Consider the following 22,390-nt stretch of genomic DNA (forward strand, 5'->3'; position numbering starts at 1 on the left):
ATCTTTTAATTTTTTGGCTGTCTATTAAAATAAACATGGGAATTTGTAATGTGAATTTTATACAATTACACTTTAAGGTGAGGGAATAAGAGGAAATTATTATGTAATCTCTAAGATTTGATTAGTCTGCTGATCTTTTTACAGGGTATCCCAAAAGTGATAATACAGTTTTAAGTCATTAAATCTTTTGGGACGCCATGTATATAAGAACTTTATTTTAAAGAAAAGTCATTTTATTTTTTCTTTGACTTCCATTGTTTTCCTCAAATTTTTGGTTTCTAGAAAATGAAGAACAACAACATTATGTTTTATGTCATGTGGATGCTTATATTATCAATTTGAGATGAGTTATTTTGCTTTCAACATTATCTGAAACTTCAACTATACACAGGCATGAATAATGAAATAAACTGAATAATTAGGATCAAAAGGAGCAATAATTATAATAACAACACAATATAGTTAAAATATAGTACTTAAGAGAAATTTGGAGTATCTTAGTAGATTTTCTTTAATCAGTATTCAATAAATTTGTATAATGTATATAATATCACATTGAAGGCATTGCACTTTTAAATTCATTTGGATGCTTCACAAAACTTAATTGTTTTAAAAATAAATAAAAATTTACAAAAGGATCTTGAGATGCAGGTCTTATCCCTAACTTTTTATGTTGCTGAAGAAATGGAAAAAAATGTAACAGTGATTTTAAGAAAATTTTGTTGATGTGAATTGTAATGTATATATGTAGTGACCTCTGAAACTAGGGAATAAAAATATAAACAAATTACTTTCACATAGTTGAAGAAGTCTCTGAAAGTCTCTCACTTTTAAAGGACGAGGTTAAGATGGTTTTCATTTGAGATGACAAAAAGTAATTTTCTGAAACTAGCTAATGAGAAGAAAAAAAGGATTAAACAAAGGAGCAGGGATAATAAAACCCACAAGTGCTGCTGATGTCTTGTCCATGTGTGACAGTAATTCTCACTGGAGTATGAAAGGGATTAGGAGAGCTATGTTGTCCTTCCTTATTGATTCTGGTTTCTTTTCTTTCTCTTTCTTTAGATCTGACCTTCTTATCTCTGTAACCCTACTCATAGCTACTATATTTCTTTTCACTACTGTTTGATCAATCTGTAGCCTTTATTTTAAAATTATCGTGTTCCCTGATGTGCTACAATGAGACATTATTTAGATTATCTTAATGAAAAAATCATAAAGATATGTCTTGGGATTGCTAAAAAGTGTTGTTCAGTTCCCAAATCGAAACTTTTTTCTTTTCATATTAAATTATAAACCCAGATCATTATACACCTTCACCAACTATTTAAACTCTTGAGTATTGATATAATAATTTAGTCTGATGTCTAACTGCATATATTACCTAGCAATATATGTTCTTTGTTCACTTGTGGATGACATTGAGCAGTTCTTATGGACTTCCAGGAATCCATATAATTACTTAATATCATTTACAGTCAGGTAGAGAACCTCATTATTGTTAAGAAAATTTTTTTTTCCCCCCTGTGGACTTTCTGTAAGATCTCCTTAATAGTAACTGAGCATCACTGTTGACTCTATGTCTCCCTATTTTATTCCTTTATTAAATATTAATAGAGAATGACTGATCATTATTTACTTATATGATTTTTATATTTATGGGGAAATTTGAAGAGATCTTGATTGAAAATGTGCTATATAGAATCATTTGTGAAAACCCTTAAACAGATTTTTATTGAAGTCTTATATCACCAAGTTTGTCCAAGTATCTCTCCCTCATTCCCTCTGAGTTTTCCAATATAAGTTATAGTTTTTTAAAGATAAAGAAGAAAAAAATCATAATTGATACATTGAAAAAAGATCTGAAATTCCCTTCTCATTTTCTTTTTGTTATTTATTTTTAGATTCATTTGGAAAAAAAAAATTGAGTTTTTGATTCATGTTTAAAAAAAGGCAAGCAAAAGAAAGTAAATACACACACACACACACACACACACACACACACTTTAATCTTCTTTAATCTTAATTCACAGTCTATCAGTTTGTTTTTGGGGGGTAAATAGTATTTTTCATTAAGTTCTTAAAGAATTATCTTAGTTGTATTGCTCAGGATAGTGAAATCATTTACAGTTGAGTATCATACAATATTGCTATTACTATATACAGTCCTCTCTTGTTCTGCTCACTTCATTTTGTTCTAATTCATTTAAGTCTTCCAAGGTTTTTTGGGAAAGCATCCTGTTCCTTATTTCTTATAGCACAACAGTATTTTTCCATTACAATCATATTATTATAATTTGTTCTTCAAGTCCACATTTGGTGGGCTATCCCCTCAATTTCCAATTCTTTGCCCTTGCAAAAAGGGGTGCTAAAAATATTTTTGTGTATATATAGGTCCTTTTCCTTTTTCTTTGATTTCTTTGGAATATAGACCTGGGGACAGTACTGATTAGTCAAAGGATGTGCATCGTTTTAGAGATCTTGAGGCAGAGTTTCAAATTACTTTCCAGAATGCTTGGCTCAGTTCATATCTCTACCAACAGTACAGTAATTATTTTTCAGTTGAGGAATGACTCATTTATATTTTTAAATTTTTTTTCTGGTTATACATGGAAATTAATTTTTTTAAATACAGATTTCTTTATGAATCATGTTGGAAGGAAAACAGAAGAAAAGGGAAAAATCAAGAGAGAAAAAAAAACACAGAAGAAAAGGGAAAAAAAAAAGTAAATATAGTATGTATTGATTTACATTCAGTTTCCATAGTTCTCTCTCTGGATGCAGATGGCATTTTCTTTCCAGAGTCTATTGGAGTTGCCTTGGATCACCGAACCACTGAGAAGACTCAAGTCTTTCATAGTTGACTATAGCACATTTTTGTTACTGTGTAAAATGTATTCCTAGTTCTGCTTGTTTCACTCAGCATCAGTTTGTATAAATCTTTCCAGGCCTTTCTAAAATTGGCTTAGTCATTTTTTATCGAACAATAATATTCCATTACTTTCATATACCATAGCTTATTCAGCTATTCCCCAATTGATGGGCAACTACTTATTTTCCAGTTCTTTGCCACCATAAAAAGTTCTTCTACAAACATTTTTGCATGTGTGGCATCTTTTTCCTCTTATAATTTTCTTAAGATGCAGACCCAATACTGCTGGGTCAAAGAGTATGCAGAGTTTTTAGCCCTTTGGGGATAGTTCCAGATTGTTCTCTAGGATGATTGGATCATTTTACAACTCTACCAGCAGTGTATTAGTATCTCAGTTTACCCACATCCCCTCCAACATTTATCATTATATTTTTGTGTCATCTTAGCCAATCTGAGAGGTGTAAGGTGGTACCTCCTCAGAATTGTTTTGATTTGCATTTCTCTAATAAGTAGTGATTAAGAGCAGTTTTTCATATGATTATAGAAAAAATTGTTTCAACTCATTTTCAATTGATTCTCTAGGGTTCTCTAAGTACACCATTATTTCATCTGAAAAGGGTGAAAGTTTTGTTTCCTCATTGTTAGTTATAATTCCTTCAGTTTCTTTTTCTTGTCTTAAAGCTATAGTTAGCATTTCTAATTCAATATTGAACAGTAGTAATATATTGAACATCATTGCTTCACCCCCTGATAATATTTGAAAGACTTCTACCTTATTCCTGTTACAGATAGTGCTTGCTGATGCTTTTTGATCAATTCCAGGAATTCTTGTTAGACATGTTCAATTCATATATTTCTTTGTATTGCTGGTGGCTGTTGACATCAGTGTCTTCTAAATTTGTATTTAGATTTTTTCTGTTTCTACTTTTCTATTATTTCTAAATTTGTATTTTGATTCTTCCTAGTTCTACTTTTTTTTAGTCTTTCCTGATTCTATCTTAGTAACTTTTTATGATCAAATACTTTTATTGTTGTTGTCATTATTTTTGCTCATTTTCCCAGACTATTTCTTAACATTGTTAAAGTTCAATCTGCTCCTGGACTAGAAGTATCACTTTCCAAGTTTCAAGTTTTGTGTTTCTATTATCAGAGCTGGTAATGGGAGTCTATAGTTTCATTTCTTTAAAAGAGGTTTGATTTAACAAGAAATATATTAATCGTTCTCCTTGACTGTGCTCTGGTCTTTACCCAGTAAAGAACTTTGCTCTCATCCAGCTGCCAGTGCTTAGTGCTCTCTGTGATCTCTCCTGTCAACCTTCTGGGATGGAAAAATGTCTCATCTACCCTTCTGTTGGCTCTCACTCCAGAATTTGATTTGAGGTCTTATTTTAAAGTTGCTTGGATGGAAGATTTGAGAGAGTTATGCTGAGTTTCCTCCTATTTTCCACCATCTTGGTTCCATCCCATCCCCTTTTCATTTTTAACTGGATTACCCAGGTTGTTTTTATTAGGCTGTTTAAAGGAATGGTAAAATAGGCATGTAGATTGATAATTACAAATTATTAGTTGATTTTTTTTTTCATTCTTTGGACATTTTCCCCACTTAAAAATGCTTTGAAAGTTTATTTTTGAAACTCTTGCTTCATTATTGCTTTCCTTGATATGTATTTTTTTAGGTATAAATATTCTTCTGGACAGTTTTCTTAAGGACAGTTCCCACATGGGTAGTAAAGTGTAAATTCAAAATGTTATTCTATTGTCATAGATGTAGAACAGGGATGGGGAATTTCTGGCTTGTGAGCAGGATAAGGCCTATATAATTAACTACATTCATAAATAATGAATATAAGGTTTGAGCTGAAAGCTAAATAGAACTACCTCCCACCGCTTGAATTCTATAAGTTGTTAGTTTTGTATGGCCTATGAATGATGTTATAAATATTCAAATGGCCCTTGGCAGAAAAATGGTCTCCCCATCTAGATGTAGAAAGTAGATCCTATAGAACCATTCTTAGGCAAACTTATCTGTTTTGGTTAGGTTATTAAAATCATAAATTTAATATGATAAAGTTTAAAGCTATAAATTGGAGTACATTGTCATCCCCTGCCATAGATGGATACATATAGATCGTTTCTTAAACAAGGTTCCTAGGATTTGGTTTTTTATTTGGTTTATTCGTACTCACAAATAAATGTATTTTTTTTTAGGTTCAGCTAAGTGGCATAGTAAATAGAATGCTGGAATGGAGTCAAGAAGTTTATGTTTAAATCCAATTTCAAACACTTTAAAAGCTTCAAATTCTAGCCAGGGGAACTGGATTTAAGTCTTAACTTTGAAATGACTCATATTATGACTTAGCTAAGTCTCTTTATCTGTAAATTAAACGGGGTTGGGATTGATGACCTCAGAACTTTCCCTCCTCTCTGAAATTGTATTGCGTTACTGACCTTTCTTTCCTCTTGAATCTTACAGCTGACTGACTTTCTTCATATTGGTTTTTGCATGTTGACATGGCACAACTTGAATTTTGCAGAAACCTTTGGGAAGAGAATTTATTCTCATCATTTGAAAAGGTTTAGATGGATGTATTAAAATTGATGGTCTCAGAGGTTGTTTATACTCTTTTGAGGACTGATAAATCATCTGTGAAGAGTGGTAAATACTATAGCACTTGCCATATTTGCTACTGTATTAATCTCATTCATATCCTCTATTAAATAATTTATTTTTCTTTACTGGGAAACTAAGAATTCCATTTGTTAATTTTGTTACTTGTAGTTAAAGATTCTTAGAAATTATTTCCTTTTTTTCTATTTTTTACTTAATCAGTGCTATAGTTATTATCATTAAGATTATTTGATGGTAAAATTCTTGAATTCACTATATTGAGCACAAGGAAGCTGAAAAGAAAAGAACTCATAATAAGGACAGCATACTATACCAAACATTTCATTTATTACTTATGCTTATTTACATTATTTACATATTGCACATTAGCTGGAATGTTTTATACAGGTATTATACAAAAAAAAAAAAAAGAAGAATTAGCTTAGATTGTAATTTCCTTCCCACATACAAATTCATACTCCACTTGCCTCCAAAAGAATTTTTTTAGTTTACTTTTGTATTTTTCATGCAATTTTAAATTAGGTTTTAGGAGAATTAGCAAAATGTTAAATTGTCATGAAACCTCACCATATATTATTGTAACAGATTATTGTGTAAACTCTTATATTTCAAAAGAATGCTCCTTGAAATGTCCTCAATAAAGAAAATGTTATTCTTTTGGGCAAACCCTATATTCATTATTTAGAAGGACTATATGTAGAAAGTGGAGTGTTACTATTATTCTTTTAAAAGAAAATATTAAGTAGAACTGGTAGATATAACAGTATTGACAATATTCAAAACACAAGTTGAAGGAATTATGGAAGAGTCTGTCAGTTTGCAAAAATAAATCTCTTGTTCACAATGGAATATGTTTATAAAGGTATGAAGTTAGATTTCCCTGTTAGGTTCCAAGGCACTTCTCATGGTTCTTGACATTCTGCTGCTTTATGGCTCTGCTTCCTATAAGAATAGAAAAATATATTTCATTGCATATTTTCTGTGTTTCATGAAGCTATGTTTGCATCTATGCATATATATGTACATATATGTGAATATATTTCAAGTAGACTGTACAGTTATATTTCAATGTATTCCTCCAAGATTTCTTAGAAATGTTTAGTAGAATTCATATTGTGACAGTAACTAAAAATATTTTACCACTTTCTTTTAGGAAAATAACTTTGGGTGCTACTAAAAACTTTTTCCTATATTCTTTTTTCAGAGAAATTAGTGAAAAATAGATTTTAAGAAAAATGCTTTTAAATAATTTTAAATAAAAGTAATTGAATCCTTAACTAAATTCAATTTGAAGAATAATAATACCTTTGAATAGCAAAATATTACAGTAGAACATTTAATTTGGGAGTCAGAAGATGCAGGTTTAAATTCAGACTCTGCTGTTAACTCTTGGTATGAGTGACAAGTAAATCACTTAACTTCTTTGGACCTCAGTTTGTTCATCTGCAAAGTGAAGGAGTTGGACCAAATGATCACTAAAGATCCTGCCAACTCTAATTTTATAATCACTTAACAAACATGTATTATGTGTCTACTATATTTCATGCTGTGTGGTAAACACTGGGTCATGAGTCTTGATCAGTGATGTCAAATGCAAATAGAAATGGGAGCCACTTTATAGGACATATTGATGTAGAAAATCACTTCATAACATTATCTGTATTCTATTGTATTTTATTTATTTTTAAAAATATTTCCCCATTTTTTTTTAAGTTTTTTATTTTTGTTTAGTTCAGGAGCACTAGAATATTTACTGTTATGTGTTTGATACCTATTGTTTAGGTATTTATTTTGCTACATAAATAAGTCATTAAATCAGGTTTCATTGATTGATTTTTTTTTTTTTTTTTTGGTAATTTCAAAGCAATGGGAAGGAAACATTAAGTCCCAAAGGGTTGCTTGTTTTTGAAGGTCATTTCTGTGCCAAAATTCGAAACCAAGTCCTCTGACTCCAAATATAGCACTTTTCCCATGTTTATCTATGAGTGAACAATTTGGTAAGCAATCTAATAATTAAAACAATTTGATAAATAAATTTTTTGAACGATTAGAAAAGGACCTTAGAGAGCATCCAGTTTAATCTCCTAAATCTACAGATGAACAAATTGAGGCCTATAATAGTTAAAATGACTTATGTTGTCATTCAATTAGGAGATTAAACTTTTTCCTTTCAGTGGTGCAACATAAAGTGGGTAGAGGGAATATTTCAAGATTAAAAAAAAAGGTTTTCAGGCACTAAAAGGGGCCCTCATATTGCATAAGTTATTATCTTAGATAATAATGAATTACTGAAAAATAACAAGTTGGAATTGCTATATGTAAATGAAAGAAAGGAAACTGTTTCTTACCAATACTCAATAATTTAAACTTTTCATTAATTTATATTGACCTCTTCCAGGTAATTCAAATTAGTAACATTTGACTATTTAATTTTATAAAACCTATTAGTTTTAAATTTGAATCATAATTTGATCATTGTGGTTTACTACTAAGAGTTTCTTGCCAAAAAATTGTGCCCAGATATTAAAAACAAATAAACCACCACCACCACCAACAAAAACAAAAACCAACAAACACCAAAAATCCAAATTCAGCTATCTACTCAATCAATTTCTCATTTAAAAAAAATAACCACTTAAAGCACAGGGTTAGAGTTTAACAACAATTTGAAATGAAAAGAAAGCCAACATATTTGTCTGTTTGTGTTATTATATAGTATTGGATCTATATTCATTATATCAACCTGACTTCATGTAGCTACACAGCAATCTTAAAGTCCACTTGATATCATATTTGATGTAAACAGATTTTTCATCAATTAATTGGATGAATAGATGGATATGTTGGAAATATAGATATATTTTTTTCTGACTTAACTACAAACACAATATCCCAAACACAAATTGTTGTGCACAGTGAAACCCAGAGATCAGAGAATTTTTTTGGTGGAATGGAAAAATGAAAGTTCCAGGCAAGCAAGGAAATTTTGAGAGTTCAAAATTGTTGAGTGTGGAAAGAAGGGCCATGAATATCAGAAAGATTGAAGTAGAATCGATGGAAATCTTAATCAGATGAACACATTTAATGAACATGTAATCCTAGCCTTGCCTCTTCCTAACTGTAATCTTGAGATCAAGTGATTTAATTTTTCAGGGCTTCAGATATATGATCTCTTAAATCCTTTCCAGATGAAAGGTTTATGAATTTTCTGAATCCAATTGATCCTAGACCCTGATTTCTAAAGAGAAGCTTTTGAATCCATCTATAATTGTCACAAAAGAGAACCCCCTCTAAAAAGTATCGATAATACTGATTACTGATACTGTTTTCCCCTTACAAACTACTTGGTGAAATACTATTTTTCTTATAATTTTCATCCCATTCTAAATAATTAGAAACATTTTCCTGCACCATGTAGCACTCTTGTCAAAGAAAAACAACATTAACTCCCATTGATCATATGATAAAACATTTACTTTTCTGAGATCATAGCAAGGTATGATAGCAGGTTGAAACTTTTGACTCTCTAGCTTTTCAAATACTATATTTATTCCAGTTAAGCAGTTTTAAATACCTCTGTACTAATATAAAAAATATCTATAGGTAATAGCATTATCTCCTTCAATCCCTCTAATTATATACTAGTTAAGTGCAATTAAGTGAAGAAAAATGTCCACTTCAATGATTATAGGTTTGTGGATCATAGGTGAAAATTACTTTTTACTATGTGAGGCTTCTTTGTTCATCTCCAAAAGCATAAGTTATTTAAAAATCTACTCAGTAACACTTAGGAAAATGTCATTAGATGGCTTATACATTTTTTTAGGACTAGATCAACTGTCATTTCCACCAATGAATCCTTCCTTGATCATCCCTAGCTAGAAAGGACCAGTGATGATCAAATGATTGCATAAAGCATTTAACAAATCTTAAAATGCTATATAAATAACCATTATTTCTAGAAAAATTGTAGAATGTTGGAGGGAAAGGATCTTTTTTTTTTTTTTTAATTTCTCTGGGTTCTCCCCATTGCCTCGCGTAAGGAATTATATATAATAAGCTACTAGTGAGAAATCAGTAAACATAAAATTGCAAGGAATCACTTTTCTACCCTCTCCTGATTTATGTATGTATGTATGTATATGTGTGTGTGTGTGTGCGTGTGTGTGTGTATATATATATATATATATATATATATATATATAGAGAGAGAGAGAGAGAGAGAGAGAGAGAGAGAGAGAGAGAGAGAGAACGGGATAGCAGCAGTTTCTCCTAGGCACAAATGCATTGATCGTTTCTGAAGTTGGAAAGACAAAGCCTTGAATGAAATTTAAGTAATTTGCTTTAATCTGCATTTAAGAAAGCTACATGGTATAGTGGAAAGAATCCTGGATAGGAGTCAGGAAATCTTGATCCTTGATATCTTTATCTGTCAGTTGAGGTTAGGCTAAATTATAGATTTCATGCAGCTCTAATATGTGTATCTATGAAAATAACACTGAAGTAAGAGGTGGGTCCCTGTTCTGCAACAAGGGATTTTGTGACTTTATGCAAATGATTTCGCCTCCTCTGAATTCCATTTCTCTTTAGTAAAGTGAAATGACAATAACTGTCAGGCTCTTTGTGGTTTAAAATCATTTAGCAATGTCTGACTGACCCCATGGACTATCTTGTCCATAGAGTTTTCTTGGCAGAAATCCGAAAGTGGTTTCATATTTCCTTCTCTAGTGGATCACTGTTTTGTTTTGTAGGTGATCCAGTGAAGCAAACAGGTTAGGTAGTAACTAGCAGGTGTTTAAGGTGTTTGGAGTTGGGTCTTCCTGGCTTCAAGGCAATGCTCTAACCCAGAGGTCCTCAAACTTTTTAAATAGGGGGCCAGTTCACTGTCCCTCAGACTGTTGGAGGGCTGGACTATAGTAAAAACAAAAACTTATGTTTTGTGGGCCTTTAAATAAAGAAACTTCATAGCCCTGGGTGAAGGGGATAAACGTCCTCAGCTGCTGTATCTGGCGCGGGCTGTAGTTTGAGGACCCCTGCTCTAACCTAACACTTAGCTGCCTAAATGGACTCTTACTATTCTAATATTTATTTCTGTGATAAATTTAAAAATATATAAAAATTTCAAAGATAAATTTCCAGTGCATTTGATGTACAGGAAAATTAGGAAGAATTAGTGGGTCATTGCATATGTTGTTTTTAAGAGATCAGTGTAAAATTTTTTAAATGTTCTCAAGGCATACAACTGTAACTTGATTAAAAACACATCAAAATTCCAATTTTATAATTGCTATTACAGGTTAAGCAAAGACTAGTTGCCTCCTCAGAAACTTGGGAAAGCACAGTCTTGACTCTTAGTAAATTAAAAATATGATAGCTGCACTAAAAAAGAGGATATTGGTAGAATTCATTTGCCAGTTCCTTTTATCATGCTTTCATGGTACAGTTATTCATATGCTCATTCATGTATACAAATAAATGAATAAGAGCTTGGAAGTGAATAGGCACCAAGTTTTGAACACAAATATGTAATCAGCATTACCCTCAATTATACACTAAGTCAACTGCTGAAATTACGCAGCTAATAGGCTTTGTTTTATATTAATACATCTTCTGTGCCAAATGAATTGTCCTATGAATAATTCATAGCAGCTTCCTGGGGGGTCTTTATAATGTGGACCAATAGGGGGTGTCTTGTATTTATGACCAATATTTGAAAAGATTAAGGTATTTCCATCAACCTTATTGAAAAGGAGCCAACTAAGAATGATTGTTTTCACATTCCCATGAATTTTTCATGTCCCAAAGATAGGATTCACAGCTTTGGTATGCAGTCCAGTGTTGTTATCCTGTCAGAGTACTTACCTTATCCTTCCATGCACACCGGACTGACAGCTAATCGAGTAAGAAGCCTGGCACATCTTTTATAGTCTACAGTGAAAATAAATCATAAATGGGTCTATTAGTAGAGTATGGCTCCGAGACATGAATTGTCTTGATAAAATGTTTTCTAGCACATTTATATAATAACTGTAGTATCTGTCTTTAAAGTATAATTTCTCCAGGAACAACAAGGATATACTATCATCTTCAGTCATGGGTGCTAAGTTGTTTATTTAATAATTGATAGTACTTGAGGGGCTTCTGCCTCACTGGCAGAAGTGAAGAAATGACATAGTTTGAAGCAAGGGCAAAAAAATCTATGCCAAGCTGTTCATTCTGTCTGTCTGTCTCTCTATTTCTCAGATGATCTAGATTCTATACTGTATCACATTCTTTGATTTTATCTATTGAGAAATAATTTTATTTCTATCAAGTACTAAATTAGCCTTATTTCAAGACAAATGATAATGATTATGAATAGTGTTTTTTAATGTCTCAAATTTTTTCATGCTTTAGGCTCCAGAAATAAGGTACTTGCCTTACTAATGAAAAATTTTAAAATAATTTTATCTTTATTAGGTCTCATTCGTATTTCTCTGGTGTTTTAAGATTTACAGAGTGCTTTCCTCACAATAGTCTTGTGTTGATTGGGCAATTATGATTACTTTCATTTTGTGCATTTAATATTTATTGAGTGAGTGTATGAACATTACAAATTTGAAACCAGTTGGAGGCTCTATGACTATGCCAGGATCATACAACTTTTAAATGTCAAAACCAGGATTTTCATTTAAACTTTCCTTCCATTATCTTCTAAGAATCACATATTCCTCACAAATACTTGATGATTTTATCTTGCATGTTACTTTAAACTGTCTTTGGAAATGCCATATGTTATAGTGATATTGGATCATTTCTTATTTTCCATTTCTCAGTGGCTCAGGGGTGAAATATCAGTATTTCTTGAGTGACACTTCTAGCAGCTTAAATTTTTGTTTTATCTGGCAGTTTTAACAGATCTTTTGTACCCAAGGTTGCTTCTAAGAAGAGCTAGTTTATCCACATGCCACTGGTCAGTTCCCTTAGATGAGCTGTGGCTATCAAGAAGAGTTGTAATAGAAAGAACATTAAACTCATCATCAGGAGACCAGTTTTGGTCTTAAGTTTGGCACTAACTTTGTGTTTGGCCTTGAAAAAAGCTCTTTACTTCCTTACTTCTCAAGGTTTTATGCCTATAAAATGATAGAGCTGGGGCTGGAATAAATGTTCGAAGTCACTTTTAACTTTAGTTCTTAATGGTTGCACAATTTCTCTTGAATTTGTACTTTTATATACTTACATATGAATATGTTTGTTATACGTGTGTATGTATATATACATGTGTATATATACATGTGTATATATCCATATTTAACTGTGAACATATGTATATCCTTATAATGTAAATTCCCTGAGAGCAGAAACTATTATGCTTTTTATTTGTATCCCCAGTGTCTAGCAGAATGCTTGATCATAGTGTTTAATAAAAGTGCATTAATTGATTGAATGATGGCAGAATATAGTTGTGCTTCTATCCATTTGGGCCTGCAAGAGTGTAATTTCCTATATTGGGTTACTTGCTTTCTCAGGGAGGGGATAGGTGGGGAGGGTGGGAGAAGAAACTTAAAATATAAGGTTTTGCAAAGGTGAATGTTGAAAACTATCTTTGCATGTGTTTTGAAAAATGAAAAGCTATATGTGTGTGTGTGTGTGAGAGAGAGAGAAGAGAAGAGAAGAGAAGAGAAGAGAAGAGAAGAGAAGAGAGAGGGAGAGAGGGAGAGCGTTTCTAATCCTGGCTTCATCACTTACTTATGTGACCCTGAATAAGTCACTTCTCTAGGCTCAATTTCCTCATTTGTAATGAGAATAATACTTCTCTCCCTTTCTCACTGAGTTGTGAATAATTATTGTGTGATCTAATCTAAAAGATTAGAAATGTGTGATATTATTACTAATTCAGGCTTGTTATGAAGACCTAATAATTGTGGAAGAATAATTGATAAAGGCTACAATATTAAAAAAAAAAAAAAAAACCTATACATGTTAAAGCTTATCACTAAGGCTTTTGGTTCACTATGTGTGTTTATGACCAAGGGGTCTGAAATTTTACAGTAAAATTGGAGGAAGACAGTCTTTGTTTACCTTTCACTTCCCTCATGTATAGGAGGCAGGAGTGTTGATCATAAGGTTATGTGCCAACCAGCTGTGAGCTGATGTTCATACATTGAGAAATCCAATCATTTCATGTAATTCACATCATCAAGAGGACCTTGCTTACTCAATAAAAGTTTAATAGAGTCTAGTCACTGTATATATAATGGGAGATTTTGTTATGATGAATAATCACTGTAATATGACTCAGCTAATAATTGCATGAAAATTTCAAGCTCCAAATTCTGGTGATATAAATGTATAGTAGAATTTAGCATCCCACTTTGCCTTTAAGAACATATTAAATCCCCAAGATCAGCCTACAATAAGATGGTTCCAAGAAGCGAAGAAGGGGAGACAGGATCGAAGTTCATTGAAATGTGCCTCCTTTTATAAATCAGCTAGTATTGTATTTCACATCAGTTAAATTCTTATTCCAACCTGATCACTACCATACTCTGCCTAAAGATTTTTGCATCCTGATAACTGTATTACGAGCAAAATGGGAACATCATGGTTTTGGAGATAGCCTATTGGATTGGAAATTTGTAGATCTCGATTCTGGTCTTAGCTTTACCTTTAACCAGTTCTGGGACTGTAGGCAAATTGGTTACCTTTCTGGGTCTGTTTCCTTCTGTGGGAAATAAAGTGGTTGAATAGATGATCTCTTTTTAAGTTTTATCCCAGCTGGAACATTTTACAAACTAATGATTGCTAGGTACTTTTCACATAATGTATTTTTCGGCTTGTGTTCTAGAACTTTGATTTCATTAGGGGTAGGGAGTATACCCTAATAATACATATTAGCAATTTCTGATATAAGGCCTTACAGAGCTGCCTGGAACACTGAAGGTGAAGTGATTTGCTTAAAATTCACAAAATTAGTATGTATCTTTTCAAGAGGTAGGTCTTGAGCTTAGTTTTTCCTCATTCCAAAACTGGCTTTCTATCCATGACTTCACACTGCTTTGGAAGACGATGGGTAGTGTAGTGGATAGGGCTAAAAAGCCCCAAGGTCATATCTGGCCTCATAAACTTAACTAGCTTGTAACTCTGGGCAAGTTAATCCCTGTTTGCCTCATTTCTTACATGTATGAAATGGGGATAATAAAAGTACCTATTTTCTAGGCTTGTTCTGAGGATTATATGAGATAATAATTGTAAAGTGTTCAGCACTGCCTGGCACATGATAAGTACTACATTATTATTATTGTTTTATTATTATTTTACTAATATAAATAACAAGAGTGGGATGGCCAAAGTAGAAGGTGCCAATGTGAATAAAGAAAAATTATGCCAGGAGACAAGTATTCCTACAGTATATCTTATTTTGGCCACTTGGACAAGCATCCTGAATTGTTTTATAAGTGTTATATATGCTGTGCAAAATAAATGCTTTTACTTTTCATGAGCTGGCTGTTTTGGCAGAAATATTGCTAAGATTACCTCCAGGGTAGTAGTCTACTCAGCTGACCACTTTCTCTGAAAACAGAAAGGTGTTTAATACTCTAGTGTTTACATTTGTGATTGTATTTAGATTCCCTCTACCTTAAATGTTGTTCCTTCCTTCATAGGATTGTAGACATAAGTCTAGAATTGAAATAGCTCTTACATGTCCAATCTTCCCCTATTCATCCTTCATATCTCTCCTATTTTTCATATGAGGTGATTAGAAAGCTGAAGTCATCTGTTTGGCCAAAGTTATACAAGTAGTGTTACACAGGTAGTTAAAGCAGTCATAGGTAGGATTGAAACTCAAGCCTTTTACTCCAGAACCAATATTTTTCCTCCCATTCTATACTTTTCAGCAGGTTTTATGCACCATTGACTGTAAATACTAATAATCTTAATGTGATATTTTGACTCAAGAAAAGGAAATTGATTTGCTAAAATATGGCAAACTAGAAAAGTTTGGGGTGAGAATAAAGAAGGGAATGTATAAAGAAATCTCAGGAGAAAGTTCATGAGACAGAGATGTTTATGTACTTAAGCAATGAAAAGGAACCAATAGGATCGAGATGCAGTTTAGAATTGGACCAAAGAAGAGAGTGACCTAGGGTTGAAGGCAAGCAGGAAATCAAGAATTCCAAAAAGCATAAAGGTTCTAGGAAGCAGGGGTCTGACTAATTCTGGGAGAAGTTCCTGGACCAGGCAGTGAGGGTGGCCATTGCAAGGTTCAAATGGAATGGTTCAGTTCAGTTACTCTGGTATTTACACCCTAGAGTCCAGCTCTTGGCAGCCACCACTTCAGTAATTCATTCTTCACGTTTGTTTGGTTTTCGTATTCAAGCAGATACAAATATAGGCAAGAGGCCAGTATTCATAAACAAATGGATAATGAATCAAAGATTCATCCCATTCCTAAATGCTGCCCATAGATTTTTCCAAATGTCAATTTCTATATAAACTATTACTTGCTCCAATATTTAACTATCTTTATCAATGTCATATTCTGATACGTCCAATTCTATCACAACAAAGCAACATTTCACAGTAAAAATGAAGAAACACAGGTACATTTCAGTCAAAAAATGTACTCCATTTCATAGATCTAATCTTTATATTATATATGTCTCTATGTAAATAGCATCATGATACTTACATGCTGGAATGGTGCAGTCCCTAGTGTTGTGATAAAGCCTATGGAAGTGTTTGCTGCATTTGGGGCTAAAATATAGAGGACCTGGAAGAGAGAAATAGAAGATCATCTACTACTGTTCAGACAACAATTCCACTCAATGGGTAGAAGAAATTCAATTAAAACTCACCTGTAAGATGTTTTAAAAACTTGTCTTTCATCCGCAAATCTCGAGGAACTATTTCTGTTTGAGAAGATGAAAATCATTAGCCTATTATCTAAGAGTAGCATTTGTTTCAGATTTAAGTTGCTAAGATTTCTTAAAAGTAGGCAAATTTATACATCTTCATTAGTTTTTTTAATGTTTAAATAATTTAAAAAAAAAAAAGACTGTAGCCTTCCTTAATGTATGCAAGTTGTTAAAAAACATTAAGACCAATCTAGTGCACAGATTTGTTTTTAAGCAGCCTCAATCACCCATGTGGTGGTGTGGTCCAAAACACTAGATTAAAGGTGGATGTCAAGAAGCCACAGTATAAGAAAAGTTTGTAGCTAATGTTTGCTCTTCTATAAATAGGATTGACTAGCTCTATTTTTTAGGCAGTTAGATCTTGGTATGGATACTTCCCTCAAACTAAAAACTGGAAAGTAAACTTTGTCTTTCTATGCACCCTACACAAGGAAGCATACTGTAGGAAAGGGACCACCAAATTTGTAGTCAGGATGACTTAGATTAAAACACATTCTCAAGACACTAACTGGTGATCACAAATCACTTAACTTTTCTATGCCTTAGTTTCCTCATCATCAAAATGAAGAGAGTGTATTCAATGGTCTAGCTGGTCCCTGTGAATCCTTAAATCTGTGGCTCCAAGGTAATTATAACAGTAATTATAGTAATTAAGGCAGAAGCAAAACCTGGGAATAACACTAATAACAATAGTAATAATTATATAGTGTTTGAAGATTTGCATAGCACTGTATGGAAATTTTCATCTTATCCTCATAATAATCCTAGGAGTTAAATACTATCATTATCCCTGTTTTACAGATGAGGAAATTGGGTCAGATAATAGTTAAGTGATTTCCTCATGATCCCACAGCTAATAAGTATCTGAAGCTAGATTTGAACTCAGATATTCTCTACACTTAACTACCTAGTTGCCATTTTTGTTATCTATGAATAGTCCATTTAGTAAAAGACCCAAATGTGCTCAAAGATATCTGTTGTCTGATATGAATAAATGGAAGTGTAATTTGATTCAGAAGATGAGATTCCCAGGAAACAAAACTGCCAGTTGCATTATTCCTTACACTCCTGTATTTATTTTATTTGCTTGCATTTGGTCTTCAACAGATGGTAAAAGAAAAACTACCTTATTGATATCCAGCCTAATTCCCAAGCTTTGTTTGTGTTCTATTTATTTGGTCAACTTGAATCTTTTTCATTTATTGGCTCTACACTGCTAACTTAGTGATGATTGCATGTTTTTTGTTACACTTTATTTCTTCTGCCACAAGTGCTGTTCAGTTCCTGCCTCATTCCATCAAAGGAGACAGTATTTCTATCTGAATCCTATTGGCTTTTGAGCTTAGAACTCTCTCTGGTGTCAGTCTTCATTTATTCCTAACTTTAGTGAGTCTAAAATTGACCTTATCATATTTGACCTAATTGTGTCATAAAGAACATTAAAAGCTTATATACTTTCCTCAGAGATTCTCCCATGGGATAGACTCTCTGGAGAGTGCCATGAAGAGAACTCTACATTTTCTTCTTAGTGGCAGCTGCCTTTCTAGAAAGATGCCCATTATAACTAAAGGCAGAAGTAGCAATTCAGGCCAGAAATTAATGATGCTGATAACTTGCAGGGAAGTGAGGAAATTATCACTACCTGTAACTGTTTTCTACTAAACTTATTTTTAAAGGTTGCTCTCTCCAAGAATTATGCTTCTCTCTGGTTCAATAAACAGAAGGGATTTAAAAAAAAAAAAGAAGAAGAAGAAGAAGGAAGAAAAAAAAGTCAAAACACTGAACTTTACAATTCAACAGTAAAGCTTCCAAGCAAATGAAGAAATAGAGTTGTGGGTGGTGGCGGTGGGTGGGTAAATTGACTCTATTTGGGTACTTAGAAATTTAAAAACAAAAAAAGTTGACAAATTTATCAAAATGAAATTTTACAAATATAATCTTGCCATATTCTGCCCTACAAAGCTCAATCTTTTTTTCCCCCCCTTAAGGAGAAAACTTATTGGGGATGCTTATATATGTATATAGTAATTATAAATGGAGAGGCTGACTTACCAACTCTTTGTTCATCAGGATAAACTCCATAGTCAGTGATTTCTCTCCTGCCCAAAGTATAGTCATGCTTGCTAAAAAATTGCAATCTGTTGTCCTCCCCCGAATGGTATTTTTTAAGTTCCTGGATGATCTCCATGATTAAGTTTAAGAGAGTCTGCCTGTCCTTGAGTTCTCGAGGTTCAGTCCTCCCTTGGCAAGGTCCCACTGTCAATAATAACAGTGCCAGCCCCAGAACAACAGGACACTTCAGTCCACTCATTTCAATCAGCACAAAGATGGGAAAGGAGGTGCGTTAAGCAAGCAGTCAATCAGGAAAGAAATCCTCCACCTTCTCAGGACTTCTATTTCACTGAAAGAAAAGGAAGAAAGTCATTGGGTGGGGACAAATAAAAGAGTGAGGGGCAAAAAAATGCTACGGAAAGATGGGGGGAGGGTTGGAGGATGGTGCAAATGACCTAGTTTGTTTATTTACTCCCCCTTCCACTTTCCTCTTAGGGATCAGATAAAATCTGTTCACCTAGTGGGGAAAGCAGTCACTCGTTTCCGAGCTTCAGCGGGGATCTGGGGGCTCGACTAACTAGGAGCTGCACTTTTCCAGAATCCAGTACCACTTTAACGGGGAGGGAACCACACTCTGAAAAGTGGTCTCAGGCACTAAGAATGCTCGGAGTAGAGGGAGCCACATTCTCTCTAGTCATTGGGAGGGGGAAAAAGGGAAGGGCATCCTTTAAAGACTAGCAGTGAACCAGCGCATACACACACACACACACACACACACACACACACACACACACACACACACACACACACACACACCCTGAGTTCCCTAGAAGGCTACCGGTGTCTTCTAGACAAGACTCCCAACTTGGCAGCCTTTTCTGGGAGGCAGAGTTGGGAAAATTGATCAGATATTAGTATTGATCAGACCCCAACAAATCAGTGTTATAAATAGCATAGCTTTTTAATTTCTCCTGGAAATCTCTATCCCTCTGTCTCTCTGTCCTATAAAACATCTGTTGTTGAACATCACTTTTTCCTCCACACTAATTGGACCTGGGTAGCCTCTTCAAACGCCTGAACGCTCAATTACTTTCATATCTCTTGGCCTTAATTTCCTCAGCAAAATTTCAATTTTGTCAGTAAAACGCAGGATTCTTACTAGTAGCTTCTTCATCCTAAATTCTGACACACGTCTGTATCATATCAAGATTTACAAAGAGCTTTCTGAGAACACCGTGAATTGAAATTGTATTATTATGCCAGCCTTAGTTAGAGAGAACAGCGTTGGCTAGGTGCCATGCACATAGTCACACAATAAATACCAGAATCATAATTCGAACTTCAATGCTCCTCTCTATTCCACGCCAATCTACCTTTCTCAGGTGTCTACGGATAGTTTATATGGAGTTCTATAAATAACGTGTATATACCTGGCATGACTTCCCATTCTGAGCACAAAGTAACGTCGGCTTCCACTCCCCAGCTCCCTGTGCCAAAGCAGACCAATACAGGTAGTTTTGAACAAAGTAGCCTTTCTCCCAGTACCTGAAAGTCGCGGAACATGCCGCCAAATCAACATTTTTCCTAGTTAGGTCACGCTCTTGGGGCTGAGATTGCTCCCTACGCGCAACTGACTATCCGTCTCCAGTGCTCCCTGGTGCCCAGTACTAGATACTAGATCAGCTAAATTTGAATGGGGGAGTGAAGACATCGATCTCGTTTGAAAAACCAGGAAAGTGGGTGAAACAAAACCGAATCTGTGCCCACCCCAAGCACCCATGGTAGCCGGGGCTGACAGGAAAACTCCGCCTCAGTAGGCTGATGCCGCCACAGTGACTAGAGCTACAGTGTTCAGCTCCGGAGCCACCAACTGATGCTGAAGGGGAGGGGGTGCTGGTGTTGATGGTGAAGACAAGCACAGATAAAAGGAAAAGATGGTAGAAGAGGCTGAGAAGGTGGGAGAAGCGACGGAAAAGGGTGGGGGGTGAAAGGATATTTTATCCCCACCCGCTTCCCAAAGTCTGGCTTTGGGCACTTCCATCAAGCATCCACATGCCTGTGCCTTGGAGTTGCGATCGCGCACCCACTTTGATCCCCCAGGTTCTCTCCTATGCTATAATCCACACCCTAGAGTGGTAGAGGGTATGAAGGGTGAGGGGGAGCCTAAAAAAGACACTTTGCCAATGATCGCTTGCTCCCCGGAAAAACGGTTGGTTTCTTGGGAATCGGAACTCTGCCAAAGCAGAGGGGAGTTCTAGCTGAGACCTGGTGTGTTTGTTACCTGCCTCTTCTTCCCAGAGAGTCGCTGCAGGAAACCGGACCACTGTATTCTGTTCTAGCGAGACAGGACAAAAGCAGACCAAGTACCGGCAGCCAAACTTTCCCGGTGGCCCCCCCTGTGCACGCGCCGGATTCTCAAACTACTCCATTCCAGCTTCGGTGCCGTCTCTGCTTATATAGGCTATAGGATGTGCATGAGGTGCCTGCGTTCAGGCTGATATTATCGACTTGAAAGTGGGTGGAAAACAATAAAAGTCCACTTGGCAACCTTGGGAGTGTTGTTGCCTGAAGTTTTTCCCCTTAGATCCTTTTGGCAGGGTCTCAGCCACTTCTTATTCTTCCTCCTGCAGACGTAAGGCTCAAGTCCCAAGTGGGTTAAAAAGCCTAAGTCTTTAATTAGAAACGCGTTAAGAAGCCTCTGAAATATTCATCCCCCTTTGTGTATCTTCCGTCAGATCTCCAACTCCCCCTTCCATCTCTCTCTCTCTCTCTCTCTCTCTCTCTCTCTCTCTCTCTCTCTCTCCTCTCTCTCTCTCTCTCTCTCTCTGTCTCTCTCTCTCCCTCCCTCCCTTCCTCTCTTCCTCTCTCTCTTCCTCTCTCCTTTCTCTCTCCCTGTCTCTCTCTCTCTCTCTCTCTCTCTCTCTCCTCTCTCTCTCTCTCTCTCTCTCTCTCTCTCTCTCTCTCTCTCTCCCTGCCTCCCTCCCTCCCTCTCTTCCTCTCTCTCCCTCTCTTTTTCTCTCGACTATGTCACTGCTTTCCTGTCACTGTAATAAGATGAGAAGAGTGTTTACCAGGAACCTGGATCTGTTTATGTCTAAATGTGGATCTTAGGGCTATTAAATAAAGAGCTCATCGATTACTTCCACGTTTAATAAGTCGATTAAAATTTCTCTATTTAGGAGGGTGAGGTGGGACTCAGGGGACTTGCTCTTTAGAAGACCAAAAGCAGCTTTAGTAAGTGACCAAATCCCTAGTTTGTCAGCTTTTCAAGACTCATTTCGGCTTTTCAACTCTTAACTACCTGACAAGAGCTGACAGAGACTGAAGAGGTGTGAATAGATTAAACAATTATATTAGGACTGAAACTGAATTGTGCTGAGAAGAGTGTGGGGTAATGCCCAGAGTGAAAATATAAACGTGAGGATAAAGATAACAAAGGAGTGCAGAGATATTCATTCAAGTATCTATTCCCAACCATTGCTGAAAATTTACTGGGTGACAAGCAAATAGTTTTTAGTGGAGAGCAGTGGTTTTAGAGTCAGACATTGCAATCCTGCCTTAGTTCCTTTCTAGTTGTGTAACCCTGAGCAAACTATTTTTCTCTGTGCCTCAGTTTTGTGTCTAAGAGATCATTGTACTAACTTCTTTACACAAGAGTGTTGTGAGGGACGAACTTTACAATTATTAAATAACAATGTAAAGGTGAATTATTATTTCACAGTTAATTCCCCCATTCACTGAATCTACTCATTTTGTGCAAAGGGGGAATGTAAGAGAGTTTTCATCAGAGTCTTATTCGTGGAAAAAGGTATCACTGTAAAAAACGTGGAAAGACCATTCAACAAGCATTTATTAAACACCTATTAAAAAAATTTAAAAAAAGATCATAGTAACTCTTTTATTTAATAAAAAGAAAAGAACAGAAAAATTGTTTTGAAG

At 34.7% G+C, this 22,390-nt stretch overlaps 2 protein-coding genes across 2 annotated transcripts in view; one reads left to right on the plus strand and one right to left on the minus strand.

The window, feature by feature from the left end:
• The window catches only part of ACP1 (acid phosphatase 1), a 31,458-nt gene extending 28,629 nt beyond the window's left edge, over positions 1-2,829 (plus strand). Inside the window, exon 7 of the transcript XR_007950431.1 lies at positions 2,636-2,829. The gene's annotated coding sequence lies outside the window, so the exon portion shown is untranslated. The remainder of the gene's footprint in view (positions 1-2,635) is intronic.
• ALKAL2 (ALK and LTK ligand 2) lies at positions 19-21,204 on the minus strand. The gene is made up of 6 exons (XM_051976024.1): positions 20,733-21,204; positions 18,452-18,800; positions 16,340-16,393; positions 16,174-16,254; positions 11,364-11,429; positions 19-6,443 (listed from the first exon to the last, which is right to left on the minus strand). Exons 2-5 carry the CDS (start codon positions 18,708-18,710, stop codon positions 11,365-11,367), a joined length of 459 nt encoding a protein of 152 aa, XP_051831984.1. The 5' UTR covers positions 18,711-18,800; positions 20,733-21,204; the 3' UTR covers positions 19-6,443; position 11,364.
• Positions 21,205-22,390: the final 1,186 nt, after the last annotated feature.

This window comes from Antechinus flavipes, chromosome 2 (genome assembly GCF_016432865.1).
Source record: "Antechinus flavipes isolate AdamAnt ecotype Samford, QLD, Australia chromosome 2, AdamAnt_v2, whole genome shotgun sequence".
Taxonomy (NCBI): domain Eukaryota; kingdom Metazoa; phylum Chordata; class Mammalia; order Dasyuromorphia; family Dasyuridae; genus Antechinus; species Antechinus flavipes.